The sequence below is a fragment of the Falco punctatus genome, assembly GCF_963210335.1.
Source record: "Falco punctatus genome assembly, chromosome: 2".
NCBI classification, from domain to species: Eukaryota; Metazoa; Chordata; class Aves; order Falconiformes; family Falconidae; genus Falco; species Falco punctatus.
In genome coordinates this window covers 91,105,312-91,124,597 of record NC_137581.1, presented here as the reverse complement: position 1 = coordinate 91,124,597, position 19,286 = coordinate 91,105,312, and the positions used below count along the sequence as shown (strand labels likewise).

The 19,286-nt window shown below is 38.4% G+C and overlaps 1 protein-coding gene across 4 annotated transcripts in view; it reads right to left on the bottom strand.

Moving 5' to 3' along the window:
- Positions 1-19,286, bottom strand: part of BCLAF3 (BCLAF1 and THRAP3 family member 3) — a 37,081-nt gene that overhangs the window by 6,719 nt on the left and 11,076 nt on the right. For 3 of the 4 annotated variants that reach the window (XR_013926386.1, XR_013926387.1, XM_080377579.1), the window contains exons 3-11: positions 18,199-18,777; positions 17,194-17,856; positions 14,753-14,931; positions 13,987-14,101; positions 13,727-13,790; positions 12,756-12,874; positions 10,794-10,908; positions 4,921-5,016; positions 239-394 (exon numbers count right to left, since the gene is read on the bottom strand). Coding sequence is in view for 2 of the 4 variants with exons in the window: in XM_080377579.1 (XP_080233705.1) it covers positions 239-394; positions 4,921-5,016; positions 10,794-10,908; positions 12,756-12,874; positions 13,727-13,790; positions 13,987-14,101; positions 14,753-14,931; positions 17,194-17,856; positions 18,199-18,777 (2,086 nt within the window). In the remaining 2 variants the exon portion in view is untranslated. The remainder of the gene's footprint in view (positions 1-238; positions 395-4,920; positions 5,017-10,793; positions 10,909-12,755; positions 12,875-13,726; positions 13,791-13,986; positions 14,102-14,752; positions 14,932-17,193; positions 17,857-18,198; positions 18,778-19,286) is intronic. The other variant, XM_080377580.1, reaches the window with a different exon arrangement.

Sequence of the window (19,286 nt, the reverse complement as noted above, 5' to 3'; positions counted from 1 at the left end):
AGAATCTCAGAGGCCACCTCTGACCTGCAATTACCCAAAGCAAGTTTCAACAAGTCTCCATGGAATAAATATGGAGGAAATAGGAGTGCAGAATCAAGTTTGCCTATAAAGTACAAAGAGCCAAAATTTCAGAAAATCCCATCCAAGTTATTCCATGGGGGTTTATAAATTGGAATTGATTATATCAATATTCATCTTTTATAAATGGCTTAGTGAAAAATAAATTAGGCCAACTTACCTTTTCTTTCCTCAAAAATCCATCTCCAAATTTATTAGTGGTAAATCCCCTTACACCAACAGAACGCAACCGCTGGTACTTAGCCTGAATATATAAACCCTTCTGTACTAAGCCTGATTTATAATGGGATTGCAAATAGCCATCTGCAAAGCTGCTCTGTAAGGGTGGAGGAAGGGAGAAAAAAAAAATTACCAAACTGAGGGCACCAAAATTCAATAGTTTATATTTATACACATATAAAACTTAACAGTACTGAACAACAGAAGTATGCACTTGTAAGTGCGGAATCTCTTCCTTTATTTCCATTTAATATTCCTCAGACCACTAGTTTACCATATGGCTCATATTGTACTTACCATTTAAAACATCTGCAGTTATCTTCCTCATAGACAAAAGTAAACGTATCGTACAACATTTTTTCAAACTTCATTGACAAAAAAGTTTAAGACAACGCCTCACTATGGCTAACAAATTCAGTGATGTCAGGCCTGCAGTGGGCACACATACCGAGTTTAAAAAAAAAAAGTCTAGTTCTGTTTAGTATATATATTTTCCCTACAGTTTTAAGATCTTACAGTCTGTACGTATGTTCATTGCTCTATGCCTTTGTTGCCTCCAGACGGGAATGCTGTAAACATAGTGTGAGACCAGGAGTGGAGGCCACAGACATAACAAAAGGCTTACAGGTGAACAGCATTATAAATACACAGAATCTAGCAAGATCAACACTGACCACACCACAGCAGCTGAAGTTACAAATAGGTTTTCATTCCTAAGCACTCAGACCTCCAACAAAATAGGCAGAAAGAACCTTCAGAGTAAGAAAAACCCTGTTCATCATGATTTGTCATAGTTTTCCAGTACTGCTGTTCTAAGCTTGCCAATGTAGTCCTGACAAAGCATTCATGTATAAATTCATCCTTTCAAGTTTCACCATCCTCTCCAAACTGACACTACAATGGCTTTCCAGCTAAAAAAAAAAAAAAAAAAAAAAAAAAGAAAAGAAAACCTCCTGACCATATAAAATTCTTGCTATCTTTTACAAACACCTTTTAAGGGTAGGAGAGGACAAAATATATCATAGAAACCACCCTTCTTGAGCATGACCCAATTACTTTGGTGAAATCCATCTCTCTTTGACAAAGTAAGGATCACTTCAAGAAAAAAAAAAAAAGTCACATGCTCTGAAGTTGCAAGGAGTTTGGTACCAGTTTTTTCTCTGCATTTTCCACTGTGTGTCTGGTGAACAGCTAAGAAAACTCTGTACAGAACAGAGGTTCCTTTATGCAAATGCAGAGGTTATTTCCCAAATAATTTCACCCACCTACTGTATAGAACATAACCGAGAAGCTGGCCCCATCAGTCCCCCAGGGTTACTCTTATGGTGCACGTAGGCAGGGGACACTTGAAGACGACTATTAAATGCTAACCCTTTTCCTGAGAAGCATAAGAGTCCAGGCACAATACAATGAAGTAAATTCCTTAAGTTGATACATGCCTACCATAGGGAAAACTGAAGGACATTTTTAATGCTGGGTTAAACCCCTGAACATAGTTAGGATTAAAAGTTCCCATGTCCCCCACAGCTGCTGTGGTTCTCTGCTTTGACATAGGCGGCTAGAAAGGAGGCCTTAGTGGTCTACAACTGCATTTGTATGGCAAGAAAGGAGGAGATCAAGTAAGAGATGCGGAAAAAGGTACAAGATATTGAAAATCAGATTACACGCAGCTTAGAAGTTTCAACTGAAATATCTATATGTTCTGTAAGAGGGGAGGGAGGGGAATAGCATTATTATTAGTGTAGAACAGAACCAGCTGCAGACAAAATTAACAGATGATATACACATTTGGTATATAGGCACTGCAGTCACATAGCTTAGAGCAAAATGAGGTAATTAAGGTGTGTGGTTAAGAAGCCATTAACTTTTAGTCTAAAAGTAAGAAAAAAATCTGCTAGTGACATCTAGTTTTACATTAAGAATATTTTTTAAATAATGCTAATGACAATGCCTATGAACCAATGGCTCAAGCTCTGAAATAAGTCTGTATGAGCCATGGCACTGGGTCTGCCTGGGATGGAGTTAAGTTTTCTTCACAGCAGCCTACATGGTGCTGTGTTTTGGATCTGTAACTAAAACAGCACTGGTAACACACCACTGCTTTGGCTGTGGCTGAGCAGCACCCGCACAGCGCCAAGGCTTTCTTTTCTTCCCCTACTCTGCCTCTCAGCAAGCAGGCCAGGCACGGGCCAGAAGCTGGGAGGGGACACAGAAGAGCTGACACAAGGTGAGCGAAGGGATATTCCGTGCCATATAACCTCCTGCGCTTCAACAGAAGCTGAGGGGAGGGGGTTTGGAGCAGGTAGCCGTTGCTCGGGAACCAGCTGGGCATCGGTCATCTTGTGGGAGGTGGAAAGTGACTGTCTTTGCATCACTTGTTTCTTCCTCTTTCCTTCACTTCTGAGTCTTCAACTCAACCCATGAGCTTTCTCACTTTTGCTCTCAGTATTTTCTCTCCCATCCTGCTGGGGGAGGAAGGGATCCGAGGGGAGAGCGGGCAAGCAGCTGTGCGGTGCTTAGTTGCTAGCCGAGGTGAACCCACCACAGCCATCACCACACTCAACTGTGTCTAACAGTGAATGAAGTTCAGTTCTGAAGATACCATGCATGTACCCACTTAAAGGCTGGCTTCATGATTTGCTGCAAAGTGTCATTACAAAAAAGACCTTTTAATAAGATTTCTCCAGATCCTTTATGAAACTGCTGTTATTTCCAATACCTTTTTTTCTGTTTTCAAAAAAACGTTTGAACATAGTGCAAGACCATTATTTCCAATACCTTTTTTTCTGTTTTCAAAAAAACGTTTGAACATAGTGCAAGACCATTTTTTTTTTTTAATTACCCCAAGTAACCCCCCTTTTTTACTTAAAATGCCTCCATTTTATATACCAAGAAGAAATGTCGTGGGATTTGAGGTTGTCTGGGGTTTTTTGGGCGGTGAGGTGTGGCAGGGAATGGGACTGTACATATGTAGGTTTTTTGGTTTGTACGTTTGTTTTTTTTAACTGATCAGCCAAGAATGTCTCCTCAGTGTAGGAGAGTCAAATCACCTTCCTATGTAGGTTTCAGCAACAGCATAGGAAGGAAAACCCCTGTTACACAGGAGGAAATTAAATGTAAAAGAAAAAAGTTGATGAAATTAAGTCAAATCAGCACTGCTGTTTCCATGGCAATGATAAACGTGCTATACACATACGCAAACTGCAATGTAAGTGCATATGCTGTTTTCCCTACAAATATTAAAGTACCATGGGGATAGATCATTGGATACATCATTATTCAGGCAATTTTCATATACACATGCGATGACAACTTTGGTGGACGCTTTCATGCTTGCATTATCTCCAGCAGAACTACAGGCTGATGTAAAGGAAGGCAACGTTCTATTTTCTTTATATCAATTACCAACACTGCTTCAATGATATGGCAGCCAGTGCTAAAAAATCCCTCCATCCCCTACAGGGTGACAATACAGAGGTGACACTGTTTAAGAGGTTATGGTGTCCTTACATATTAAAATAGTTCTACGAGGCTAACACTTTAAACTTGTTAACTTCAGCTTGGAAAAAGACTTTTTTTCATCAGAATGAAGTCAATATTTTTTGAGTGTTAGCTTAGCTATCCGATTAAGATTGACTGGCAAAATACACCTAAATGGGAGAGTCTGAAAGCCTTCTGTTTAGTCTGAGGTGGGGGGGGGGGGGCGGGCACGGGGAACCACAAACAAAATTTCATCCAAACATGCCAGCTACTTAACCATCAAAAATTCACTTCAACTTCACTATCTATAGAACAGGAAAAATGACTACCTATTCCATAATTTATTTTACCCTTGAGAACACACCTGTTAAACAGGTTGGGGTATTTTTAAGGTAGAAAATGAGTAAGCTGTTCTAGATTTGCTTAATGCTTTTTTAATATAAAGAGCTCTCACTGGATCTACGCATAGCACGCCACTGTCAGTAGAACAAGAAGAAACTGGTTTTTGTTTTTCTGCTGAACCCATGATACAATTTTACAATCAGAAGGCATTAGAAAGCCCCTGCACTACCTTAGGAAGAAGCACAGTTGTCCACCCCTTGAGACTCAGAGTATATAAACTTCACTTTTTTAATTTTTTTGTTTTTAATTTTTTGAACACACAGATAGCAGTACGCAGGGTATACACAAGAGATTAGCTCCCCAGAAGTCCCTATATGAAAGGCCTACCAAAACAACAGTAAGACAGTTTTGAAAGCAATACAATGCACATCTTCCAGTCTTGGGAAATAGTTCAAGCTTCCACACTCATCTGGTGAAGGAGAGTAGGCTGACCAGCTTGGGTTTTTTTGCTAGATAAGCTTTCTAGTCATTGTCTAAATTCAGCAATTCTCATTCCCAACTTTGCAGTTAATGTGTTTCAACTGCATGCATATAATACTGGACAACCTCACTCAATCCACTGCCAGCCCTCTTACCTACTAAAAGCTAAGCCCCCCATTATTTTAACAGACACAATTGGGCTATGACGACACAATTTTTCACAGCATTTAATACATTCCAAAATACCTCTCCTGTTACTGAACTCAACAGGACCAAATCACCAGTTTATGTAACATACACCTGACAAAAGCTGATCTGTACCTTAAAGTGCCTTCTGATGGGTCCTGCATTTTCAAGGTGTCCTCTAATGCGTCTGTGAGGGTAAGTATCAGTTGCTTTTGAAGAATAGTAAGAATTCTAGTAGGAAAACAGAGTTATTAGTTTAATGTTACTGAATTATTCAAGAAAACATACAAAGTTTCCAGGTTATATTCACAAATGTTCCAACTCTTTCAGTCTTGTAGCATTTGACATGACACTGAGGGAAACACAGTAACAGGAGCACAGGGCCTGGAGTCCAGGCTGGCTGAAGTGATAGTAGAGCCCACAAAAGCCACAGATGGATACAGACCATCCTACTGGAATATCAACCTCTTGGAGAGATCTAAGCAGATAACAACTCAGTTAAGATTCTCCACCCCTGTCCCCCAGAACAGATGCCTCAATTTGCAAGCAGCAAGTGTAGCAGACAGGCTGCTACAGCAGTCATTCCTCGAGTCAGGAATCAGGGCAACAGGATTAGTACTGTGGACATCCCTGGTTAGCGTATTTCAGAGCAGACACAGCACTGTTACTATACACGCCATAATGTGTAGCACATTACATTGGTCCTTACAAGATTCTACTTTTAACTGTATTACAGGAGAGCATTTGAAGATTACTTGCCTGCCACAGAAACACACACGATTTCAAAAGCACGCCACACAGACAAGCGGTATTGAAATTGTTGTGTCACCACACTGAACAACTGAAGTCAAACAACTATGGTTGCCTAAAATAGAGCACTCCTCCAGCCACTGTCCTCTGTATTTTGGCCCTTTTCTGACTTCCCCCATGACAGCTACCTCTAGATGGTGCACACAGCTAGAATATCATTTCCATCCTTGTTTACAATTAAAAATATTCACAGAAGCACTACATACTGGCAAATACTACATTAAAGTCATCTAATGCAGACAGAATGGACTTGCTAACAAACTCTTCGCGATCAAATGAAATTTTTTTGTTTATGGCCCGTTCTTGAATAATCACAGAAGTATTCCAATGCTGTTGAATTCTTTTGTTCAAAGGCAATTTTAGCAGCTTCAAATAAATTTTAAAGAGAACCTAAGAAGAGAACTCTTATGAAATATTTCATATATATTAACATCTAATAATAAATGAAAATGCATGCTTTACTGTTTACAGAACTTCTATTCTCTAACAAAGTACCAAACCTTTTCAGTGGCAGAAACACTTTTGGATATGCTTTCTTACCCTGTTAGTAATTGGGGGAACTATAAATGCAACAGAATGGTGTTAGAATCCAAGTTAGCTTTTAACTGAGTTTTAAGCTAGCTTTTTTTTTTTTGAGACTGTATTATTGCCTAGAAGTCAACTATTTAGCTTCTTAAAACACCTTGACAAGAGGCGAATTCAGCAGATAGAGAGGAAGAAAGACATTATGGAGTGAGACCAAAGTAGTCAAAATGGCTTTTCCATGAAAAAGATATGAAAAATTAAATACACAGAGGACAAAGCGTATCAGAGCCTTCCCAGCTCCCTTCTTATTCTAAGAATACGAAGATACTCCATGAAATCAAATTAACTTTCTCCATACAGCACATAATTAAATCAGGAAGCTCCCTACTGAAGTATACTCCTTCTTAAAGCTGAGAATTCAGCAAGATTAAAAAAAAAAATATCAAGAAAATTTCCTGTTATAGTTAAAAATAAACCTTGGGAAATTAAAACAAAGCTTGTCTTGACTAACTGTGGATACACCCCTCCTCACTCCCACCTCCCTCAAGATTCAAGTACATTAACGGAAACAAAACCATCTACAGTAGCAAACTACTCTTCAGGAATTTCCCAAACCAGAAGCTTTAAATGAAGAAAGAAAAAAAAAAAAGGAGGGGGGGGGGGGGGGGGGGGGGGGGGAGGTTGTTAGTGTACAAATAGTTGTTCTGATCTTCTGTTCTTAAGCTATACTCTTTTTGTCAATAGAGTACAAGGTTAGATGGACATCCCTTACAATCAAGGCTAGACAGACATTCACACCTTCAAGACACAAGTTCTTCTGAAGTTTAAGTTCAACCCCCAATTACTGAATATTAATAAAAGAAACACTCCACTGGCCTGCTGTAAAAAGTGCACATACCTAGCACTGAAAATTTCATATTTGTTAGTAATGGGATACCAGAATTATGCCAACCAAGTAGGTACCATTTCCATGTTCCACTTTAACCCTAATGACTAAGATTGTTCATTTAACAAGAGAACAAAACCTGGTGTTAATATCACATTTGATAGTTTACTGTAAGGACATGTTAATAGGGCCAATACATTATCTGTTTCATATTAGGCAGCATCCTTGCATCAGATATGATCCACTCACTGATCAGGCTTTCAGTTTTCAAGCATCCATCTTTTACCAACGCTGATACACACAACTCCTCTAGCAGTGATAAAGCCGCAATGAAATTTTACTAACAAAGACAAAAATGTGCAAATATTATCCAATACATTACATTTTTAAAAATCCTGTGTTATAATTAAGAGACACCGCAGTGGTTTTCTTGTCCAATACTCTTTTTTAAAATTATTTTTGCCTTATTTTCTGAGCCTTTGCACTGTTAATGCTTGCCATTTGAAACCTGGTGCTCTGATGCACTTTTCTGAATATTTACCTGTAAAGAACAGCAAACAAACCTGACAGAAGTGTTGAAGGTTAGAGTTTTTGTTTTGGGTTTCCCAGGGTTTGCTTTTAAAACTACTGCGGAGAGTTCCACCTCTAAAACCGCTAAGAGATGTCTACTGGATGCTTTTTCGTGTGTTTTCACCTTTACAATTTTGCCAGTGCACTACTGCTACATCTCTTCTGCAGCATAAAACAGCTTCCCACAAGAACTGGGGAACTCTGCTTGGACCGTAGAACCAGCTGAACCAATACCTACCCAAGTACCTGAAACACTGAGCAAAACCACAGAATTTACTTTCTTTTTCAATAACTACTCTTAGCTCTTGCTTATGTTTCAAATTCTTCTCAGTTTTTCCATGTATTGCTGTGCCCCAATAACAGATGCTTCATTTAAGGATGTTTCCTATTTGAAAAGGTGTGGTTAACCCAGCATCAATGTTCTGGTGACCCATCAAACCACTTAAACCCAACACATTGTTCTGCAACCACCACCTTTTTAGCCGTGGTCCTTCCACTTTCCAAGGCGCTCGGCAGCGTTCACACCTGAACCGTACTATTCTGATACAAGACTCTCCGAATGGTAAATTCCAAACATCTGTCCTCTTGCAGAAAGCAGCTGCCAGTGGCTTTCGCCTTCATTCATTTTTGGTTTTCTAAGGCTGCTTTCAATTCTACTGATACTATGTTTCCAAAGAAAGTAGCAGTGGACATAGCTCTGAATTTACTATAGAAAGCCTACTCAACATAGAAATTATACATGTGGCTGAAACTGCAGTTGGCTGCTTGGATGCCACTCCACTTAACTCACACTACAAACACTACAGCAGTGCTGGCAGCCTACACATATGGGCATCGAGCTTGAGTCCACCAGGATAAGCTCTTTTTCAATCACACCCAGTCCTGAAGGACTCCTTCAAGGAAAGCCATTTTGAGCACCATACATTCTCACACAACACATCTACATGTCACAGGTAGTGCCACACTACCAGAGCTAGCTCATTCAGCTGAATTATTTGTATGGCCTCAAATACGAGTTAGCTGTATTAGTGATCCACTCTGCCCAGGAAAAATTACCCTCTTTCTGCATTACTTTATATATTGAGCATTAGACATACTAGATAAACAGGAAAACTGACAAGGGGAGCAAATAAGCAAAATAATTTATTTGCAATTACTATATTACTATGGTGGAATGACTTTGGCTGAACACCATGTGCCCTCCGAGCTGCTCTATCACTTCCCTTCCTCACCAGAATGGCGGGGGAGAAGGGGCAGAGTAACATGGAAAAAACTTCACGGATCAAGATAAAGGCAGTTTAATAAATCAAGAGCAAAGGCTGCATGCAGAAGCAATGGAAAACAAAAAAAATTATTTTCTACTTCCCATCAGCAGGTGATGGCCAGCCACTTCCCAGGAAGCAGGGCTCCAGTACGCATAGCAGTTGCTCCAAAAGAGTAAAGTAAATAAGGAACGCCCCCCTCCCTCCTCCTTTCTCTTGCTTTTGTTGCTGAGCAGACACCATATGGTATGGAATATCCCTTTGGTCAGTTTGGGTCAGCTGTCCTGGTTGTGTCCCTCCCAAGATCTTGCCCACCCCCAGCCTACTGATGAGGAAGGTTGGAGAGACAGCCCTGGTGCCGTGCAAGCACCGCCCAGCAGCAGCCAAACCCCTGGTGTGTTATCAGCACCTTCCTAGCTACCAATGCAAGCACAGCACTGAGGGATGCTATGGGGACAGAACTCCATCTCAGCCAGACCCAATACAATTACTTAATGAGCAATTACTACTTGTTTTGGGGGACTTCAATCTCAGTCTTAATATTTTTTTTCCATTACAACCTTATGTTGTTTTACACTGAAAGTTCCACTATTATATAGGCAAGGCAGATACGTTTCAGTGATGGTCAGAACTGACTACATAGAAGCTACTTTTGATGGACCACAAAAGTTTCATGGTATTTTGGAACCCATCCATAGGGTATTAATTACAATGTATTAAGAATGGCAAGTTCTGTTTGTCTCCTCCTTATTTTGCACCATCAGGGGGGAAAAAAAAAAGTTTTAGAATTATGCTACACACACTAATAAAGCTTTTCTGGTCTCACCAGTTCCCCAAATTAAACAGACAAACACATGGAAATAAGACTCAATTTAGAAGGCATTCTCCAGAAGAGACGAATTTATTTCTACTGAACCTAATAACACTGTTTTGCCCATTTCAGTATTAAAGTACATCACAAAGATAGTTTAAGAAAGAGTAAGTGCCCAGAATAGCTTTGATAAACAGTATGAACACAGATAATCTATTGCATTGTATAACATTCCATCCTCAGGAATATAATTTCAGACTTTTCTAGTTATTTCTATGATTTATTCCTCATTTTTATTTGTTTTTAAAAGAAGAGCTTTCCAGAACTACTATCATAACTAGAAGAAACATTGTTTTACTAAAATGCCACCCACACAAGATTCAGACCTTCCCTTCCAACCACTGACAACTAGAATGCAAGAGAGTATTACTCCTCTCCAACTATTCAACTTCACCTCAGGTTATCTGTTCAACAACAAGGCCTTCTACTTTACAATTTAGGTAATACATCATTAAGTGGAAGAAATGCAGTATTAAGTACCAATTTCTTTGGCAAAGCTACAAGCAATACGAGTTTTTATTTCATAAAGCTTCTTTATCAGTTAACTTCCATGTGTAATTTTGAATTTAAAATTTAGTTCACAAGTTTAGTTTGACCTGTTCCTACAACTCAATAAGGGATCTAAAGCTGACCACCTCATTTCTGGACTAACTGAAAAAAATGCTTCGATTTTGCCCAACATACCAAGCTAAACTAGCTTTCTAAATCAACAAATTCCTGGCCAACTCGCTGCTAGGTTATAAAAAACAGTAGCAAAGTTACTATGGACTACAGCCCAGTCACGCAGAAGCAAAAGAATCGTTTTCGTTGTATCAGCATTTGGCCATAAAAGTGGTTTTAGCACACTTGTATTAATCTATGCTTCAACAAATGCCTAAGGAAGTACTCTTGTGCTAGAACTATGAAATTATGAGTAGTTTTACTGTTAAGCAAAATCTGAAGATCATAAAGCCTCACTTGAAATTTAAAAGGGCAAGACATTACAGATTGTTAAAATTTACATCAGCATAGACAATCCAGTAAATACGAATTATAAATCTAAGAACAACAATGCAGAAGCTACTAATTCTACGTTTAGGCTTACCAGGTGAGGTTTCCCAATGAATTTCCTGAAAGGTGGCTTAATAAACCTCATAGGCTTTTGGAAGCCATCGAGTTGAGAGTTTTGTAATTTTGAAAGACTGCAGCTTTGCTGGTTCCTGATATGTATAAGAGAGAGAGGAGAGAACAATTAAAATCTAAAGCCACAGCATATCAAGCCCCTGTATTTTAAACGGCCTTAATCTAGCATCTGTGTCACTTAGAAGTGCAAAGCGAAGGTTTTTAAGTAATTGTTTTTCCTAGGACGTTCAACAAATTACTAGTCCAAGCCCAAGTTGCACAGAATTATATGGTAAACTGTATTACTTTATGCAATAAGCAATTAACAGATACTCTGCCGCCTTGAAATGCTCGCTATGCACACCAGGTTTCCCCGGCTCACCCGACTGGGCCCGCACGGCTGGTCATTGCTGCCCTCCGCTGGCTGAAACGCTTTACGCCTTTCAGCAGTTCTGTACTGTACTATCTTTAAGCGGTACAGAGCTTTCCATTTCATGAAATCCCAAATCCGACAGAAGCTCAGGTAGATAGGCAGATGCTCCAGTTTCATCCTCAGCAAGCAGGCTGTTCTGGCCTCGGGCTTTTGCTTGCCTTTTTTTTTTTTTTTTAACTGAGCACATTGCTACCACAGAAGTGTCCATAAGCCTCTAAATATGTACCATGAAAAGTAAACACCAGAAGTCAAAATTCACAGTTCACAAAATATACAGAAAGAGTTTTCATACCTGAAAAACAAACTACTAAGGCAAAAATAGAGGCACACTGGACTAGCTCATAGGCATTGCCAATATCTCATATCTGAGCTATTAAAAACCTCCAATCTCAGGAAAATTCTACCAACCACACCATTACTACCCTCAGCTCATGTTACGTTGTCCATATTACTCTGACAGTGTAACCCCTCCTTCACATCAAACTCCAGGATAGCCACACTTACTAGAGGAACTTGTGCTTCCCACTGAGTAGCATACACAAAAGGTAAGCAAAGAAGCTAACTGTGGAAGTGGCAAAAAAAGTCAGGCCAAATGTACACTAAAAACATAGCCCCAGGTATATAAAAGGCTATATGCAACAGTCCTCATGTTTTTTGGTTTGGGTTTTTTTTTTCTCCACTTGGGAAATTTTATTTTTTTTGTTTAAAGAACACCTAATACAAGAAATACTTCTTCTGCAGCTTCAAAAGTCAGTTTTCCCAAATAGGTGTGTATTGCTGCTATTTGCCATTATAGACTGCATTTAAAATGAACAAACAGCAGCATATTAAGAGCTATGTGTAAATCATGACTACAGTGTAGATACATTTCATTACACTTCGGCCATTCTTTAATCAACATTTCTTCTAAAGCAAGTCATCTCTCTAAGCAACCAACTTCACAACATCAAAAGTGAAACAGGATGACTGAGGTTAGCAAACAGCTCTGGGGCAAACACCTTTAACAAACTTGGAGGAATTCATAGCAGTAAAAAGCTATCCAAAAATCTAGCTTTTCTTCATAGAATTATCCAAGAATCAGAAAGAATGAATGCCAATTCATTGCTCATATTCTACATGACGCTACATACAGAATAGCCAGGGCAACACAACAACATATTCATTCTAGAATGCTTTTATGTAACTACAAAATACCAAGAGAACGTTGTTATGTGGCACATCAGGGAGTTACGCATCTTTAAATTCATTTCTTCCCCTCTACCCATTCAGTGCTACAGTTCGAGCTTGATTTTCATTTTTTCCCCACTATAGCCTAACCTCTTTTTTAAGATAGCACTCCATTACAGAGTAGTTTGCAATGTGTGTCAGCTGGATTTCAGTCCAAGTGAAACTTACAAGGACAAACTATGGAAAAGAATCTCAAGAAACGTGAATTTAACTGTGGAAGGGTCAAAAATGAACACATAAGAGAACGACAGACTTGGGCCAACAAGACTGTTATTTGCTAATTACCTTGGAGCTACACCATCTACATGAAACACTCTCTCATCTTCATTCTTCAGTCTCTCTTTTCTTCTCCTTTCTATATCATGCCGTAGATCATTTGGATCTTCTGACACTCTGATAATGTTCTAGTTAAGAAGAAGGATTAAAGTCAACTTAGCTAGTAATAACCAAACACTGACATGGTTCTGCCCTTCAGGGGTCGCTTCCTGTATATAACCTTGCTAATGTCTTTCAACTGTCTGCACATAGGACAGATTCACATCAACCCAAGGATTCAAAGTCCAAAAAAACAACAAAAAGCAGTCCTGAGCAATTACCCTTTCTTTCACCAGCTGCCTTTTTACAGGTTTCCAAACAGTGAATAGAGCACTAGAATTCTGCATGGGCTCGCTAAGGCAAAAATATTCACATAAATTCCTGTAAATCTTAAGAGGTTCTACTATTCTTAAGTAACTGAATCTCCACATGTCTGTACTATAGAAAAAGAGGTAACTAAACCACAGTAAGCATAGCTTGGAAGGGTAAGACAGAAAATCTTATATACCTGGATGAAAGCATGGAATGTAATAGCATTCTGAGGACTTACGTGGAGGTCAAGCCATTCTAACATTAGAGTAGAAGAAACAGTAAGGCTTTTTCTACTTTCAGAGGGAAAGTAAGAGCCACACGTCAGTCACCTGCTTAGTATTTACACTATTTAAAAACAGATCGGGGTTCAAGCAGCAGGAATAACCACACTCCAGCTATGCTGGAGAACATGTCCACATTTTACTCATCAGTCCACATGCTGTCCTTGCACCACTGCGGTATCTGTACATACACTCAAGGGTACATTTCTTTCAAAATAGGCAGGATTACTAATTCCCTTCAAAACATCTACAAATGACGTACCAATAGCAAGGAGAAAATGTTTACACCTATATCATTTTAACTTACTGTTTGCTGAAAAAGTTTACCAAAAAAAAAAATCAAGATACCTGAGGAGATTCAGATGGCACAGTTCGTTTGCTCTGAAGTTCTGCCAGAGACACGTCAATCCTCCTAGAATACCAAAAAAAATTACATTAAAAAAGTGCCATCACTGTAAACAGCAAAAGCATTATTGACCAACTACAGAATTCTTTACTGATTAAGGGCAGACAGGTTCAAGTCAGTAAAACAATTTAGATTGCATTTAGGTAGTTAATGTTCAGTAGACTTTACACAAATAAAGGAAGGCAAAAAGCACATTAACTACCTGTGTATTTCTGGATCCAAACATATTTTAACTTCATTCATATTTGCAATTGGTTTATCCTGAATTTTTGAGAACCGTTCATGTAGAGTTATGTCAGAAGATGCAAAATAATTTGCTGTGAAGAGATATTAAGATACAAGAATGTTTATTTCTAGTATTTGAAATGCACAGTGGGAAATTGTATTTTTTAAAAGATTAACTCTTAAGGACCTCAAAACCATTTGAGATTAAATGTCAAACTACTTCACTTGCAGTTTAACATTCACAAATGAAAGATTAGGCCAGCCCAACTTTGACATCCTTATTAACTTTCTGTTGAGCTTAACCTTAAGTATTTGAGTACTACCATGATAGAGCTGACAAATAACTAGAATCTATAAATAAAGTTCAACACTGAACACGATCCAGCAGTCTAAACACTAATCTGAGAAATTAAAGGAACTCTATAACTAGAAGTTGTGACTAAAGCAAAGCTCCTTTTTTTCTTCTCTTGTTTTCTGAACAAGCAAGTTAGTCTTAAGTACCAGCATAAAATCCTTTCGACCTTAACACTCCACAACCATGCCTCTACTATGGACTGAGACCTTCCTACAATCATTCTCCACCCAAGTAATTTAAATCCTCAACCTATATTTTCCTTAAACAATACAGAAGGAAGCCAAAAGCAAATACCTGAGACTTACAAGGACAGCATATCTAACTAATTAGATTTGGTTTTAATAATTATAAATATATAAGCACATACATATACCCCAAATATAGCCACCTTTAACTTGATGGATAATTGTGATTATTTCCTGAGTAAATTCTCTTGATGGGTCGTTCTCAACATTTTGTGTTACAGATTCCATGTGCTCAAAGACTGGATGAAAATTTTCAGTTTTCCTCCCAACAGCAACCAGATCATGGGACATCTGTCTCTCTGTAGTATGACTAGAAGTAGTCCTAGAATAAAAAGTTGCAGATACTCATATTAAAAGAATTCACCATATCCAAAAATTTCAAACAGATTAGAAGAACAAAACAGTAAGAGCTGGGTTTTAAGAAGTTCATTTTAGGAATAAATGTGATGAAAATTGAAATTAATTTTGTTCCTTTTTTTTTTAATTAAAAAACTCATAAGGTGATAAGGAAGAAAAGCTGTAATGAGATACAAAGAAATATGACTAAACTCTCAGGAATCCTTGCTATGGTGAAGGATATAATGCAAAATCGGTGAATTGTAAGCCTAATTAATCTAGATTATCAAAAAAAGGCAAATGAAGATCCTGATACACTTCTTTATTATACACACTTCTGGAAGGCAATTATGTGTCTTTGTTTATAAGGAGCTACCAGACAATTTTCAAGAGTTGAGAGATGTAGAAAACTCACCGCATCTTTGGGAACTGAATCATCACTTGAGCCTAGTAAAACAGCTTTACAGTGGCAACGTGTGAACTTAATGTGTTTAGCATCTTTTTGACAAATTTTACTCATTCTAAGTAAGTTTATGCCCCAAATGGTTGCAGTGCTGCTTAAGAATTATTTTGACAAGGAAGCTAACACTTTAAAAATCCTGCTGTTCTTGTTGCAAGGAAAATGCTTGTCATTTGGAAAGATAAATTGAGGACTCAAACAGCCCACATAGAAGCTTTTAGAATAAAAGACTATTTACTGTGCATTCTTTAAAGTGATTATATGCCTGCCCATCCTGTATTTGAAGCATACAGGACTAGAATTTCATACAAAAATTGTATTAGAAATAGCCTCTAGCAGGTGCCAGAAGTTACCTATATTCCCCCAGTAAACCAGAAATAAACGCATGTAAGAGAGAATCCAAACACTCTCAATTGCAGATAATTTATCTACCTGCTTCCCAGGTTTATAAAGAAAGTATTCTTCTCAGCAGTCATTTCAAGTCAGGTGTTTGTTAAAAGCCTAAAGTAGGCAGCACAAATACTCCCAGTCATCAGCTTCTATAAAATTAGCATTCTCATCTTCAAAAAAATAAAATATTTAGCACTTCTGGCTGCAGAAGCAAACCTTCCACACACGAACTCAGCTGTAATCAGTGCAGTAGTCTCTTCAGTCTGCAAATAATTACCATGTCTATTGTGCATGACTTTCAAAAACAGCACAAGAGGCTACTAGATACAGGAATCATCCTGTGGGCTTGCAACAAAACGCCAACAGTAATTATTTTCCTCATGTTATCATTCAAGAACTTAAATGCTTGCCCTAGCCATGAGAACAGGAGCATTACTCCACTTCCCTTTCCTCAGTCTTTAATATTAGCCCCTTATGCGCAGACAGTAACTTTTCTTTGTAACTCTCGTTGTTTTATGTTTCTGAAATACTGGAAAGTGCAAAAAATTGATTTGTTTTATTTGAGAAAAGAGGCAAAATACCGTTAAAATAGTGAAGGCTGATCATTTTGGAAGGGGGGTAATCTCTTCCAGAAGGAATTACTACCATTATACAACATTCTGGCCTGCAAATGCAAGGCAACAAACCAAGCTGCTTACTACTCTCTATCATGTATCCATCGTCTACATTTTCATAGTATTACCACTTTTTTCCAATTCAGCCAGTCTTGGGAATGCTGAAGGCAACCACAAGTATTACAAAGAAGACAGACAGAAGCAGACTCTACTTTTTCAGTTCTGACACCTCAACAGATTGCCACTTCATTTGTTACAACAATAAGTAACAAACTAGGGATATCTCATTTTTCAATTGCTTTATTGAACTTGAGATCTTGAACATCTGATTATGTCTGAGATCTATGTAATTTAAAGGTTATCTGCGCTTTAGAAGAAATAAGGAATGACTCCCTAAAAACATTGCCATCATATTCCAGAAGAAAGCACAGGGCTAGGCTTTTTTGCTTTTGGGGGGATGGGGGGTAGGTTTGTTTTTAAATACAAGTAACACATTTACTTATCATAAGCCACTTTTAACTGCAGGTTTGTATCAGGCATAACTGTTCTTTCCACTTCCCACTGCAACTCCATGAAGTGAACCTGGGGATTTGTTTCTTTGTTTAACTAGAAGTAGGATGTAAATTTCCAGTCTGAACAAGTTAACATTTTAAACAAAATAAAATTTAAAAGGTACAACCTTAGTTTGTCCTGGTTACCTCTTAAAGAAACCATGCCTTCCTCCAATATTGATATACTGTAAAGAGACAGGAAGAAAGAAGAGGAGGTGAGGGGAAACCAATACCTGTACTTGTTCACCATTTTCTTCGTATCCACTTTGATTGTGAGGTGTTCCCTCCTACAGTTGACATCTGACATTTTCGTATCTGAAACAGTATGACTTGAATCATGCTGGCTATCGGAGGACTCTACTTTTTTCCTGAACTCCCCTTCTTTCCTTACTCTTTCCTCCGGTTTGTTTTTAAAAGATCTCGAATCAGCATCTGTTTTGGAAGAGTTGACACAAGCATTGCAGCCCTTCTTTGAACTATATTTAACGGGTACTTCGACATGCCCTTCTTCAGTCCGTCTCGCTCTTCCACCGCTACAGTAATCTAACTCTTTGCTATTCCGGGCACCCTTAGAAGAACTGTATTTCTGGTCTTCCTGCTTCACATACTTCTGAGTTCTATCATCTGAAAAAGGCTTTTCCCCATCCAGATGCCTGCGCCGTTTGTGACCATACTCATAGGCTATCTTTGTGACAGAACCCTCCGAGTACTCCCTTTCAGCCGATCGGTGGGACTGGGCACCCAGATTTCTTTGCTCCTTTTCTTGATAGGGTGGAAAAGAACGTTCTTGCTTCCACTTGGAATTTCTTGCTACTTCTCCACCGTCATACCTCTCCATTTCTTTAGCCCTTTTAGACGTGTGCCCATATTCTCTGTAATCGTGATCTTCAGGATACCTGTGTTGACATAAAGCAATTTACACTTGCACTAGAGAAGAAAGTGAGAACTTATATGTGCAGAATGTTGGACAGCAGAATGCGTGGCAAGTTAACCCATAATCCCTCACGCCAAGGTACAGATGTGCAGGGGCTCTTAAGAGGGAAATATTATCCTTTCATACTCTAGCCATCAATATGATTTACTTAAAAGACAAATACTTCACTACTACCAGTCGCCCATAATTAAACTACAAAGTGGCCAACGTGTTTCAAGGTGGATATCTTCAACTATAATGAAAACAGACTTTCACTTGAGGCTTTACACCACAATACCCAGGTTTTAATTATTTATTCCTATACCTCTTCTGTAAAGAGCTCCTTGCCGTAAATTCATCAGAAACTCTTCTGGGTGACTGACCATACTTCTCTTCATGTAACCTCTGGTGCCTCAAGTCATCGTCATGCCATTTTCTTTCAAGTTTACATGAAGCCCCTAACGGTCTATGAAAAGCTTTCATTCTTTTTTCATTTCCAGTGGCTTTGTAGTGCTCAAACATGTATCTGTCTTCCATTTTGTGGTGATAAAACGGACGATCATGCTCTTTATATGGTATTTCCGAGTATTTTGGTGGTAACTGGCATCTCCTATTGCTTTCAGTTCTTTCAGAAGATTGTGTTCTGTAGGGCTTATGACTGTAAGTATCTTCCATGGGAATTCTTTTCAGGTTTGGTGAAGGTGACCTACGTTCATATATTCTCTGGTGGTTATTTCCATGAGGTGCAAACCTGGAATTGCTTTGTCCATATTTTTTATCTTCTGTTCTCCAAGGCATAGGCTTCTTTGGGTCCTTACGAAAACTTTTATATTCACAGTCATAATTAACATGAGCATGCCTTTGCCTATGGTGCTCTGGACTCCTAAATGCTGGAGATAAGGACCTAAGGCAAAAATAAAATCCACTTTGAGTAGCCCCATAAAATTGAATCAACGTCTTCCTAAGAACACCTATTCTCTAAGGAAGTATAGTTTAGTACACAATTTTAGTCAACTAGTAAAAAAATTTAAAACAAGATATTCAAAGTGTCATTTGCCTGGCTGGAGTACCACGCTTACTTTTACCCAATTTAAAGTTTTCATAGTAAAAATACCCACTCAAAATAGTAGTAAATCAATCATTTTTCTCTCTTTGTAGTTTTTCATTTAAAACTAAAATAAAATTCATCGTATGTGAAGTTTCCACTATGTGAAAAACAACTGTTACACAAATTTTCACACTTCAATCATTCCCTATCATTTTCAGTGCCAAGAAAAAAATGGGGAAGTAAAAAAAAGCCTATATAAAGAAATGAAGGAAAAAAAAACCCCACCAAACTCTTTCAGGTTTTTTGCATGCTAAAACAACTCACAAAGCTGACTGAAAACATTATAAAATATCCTATTTAAAATG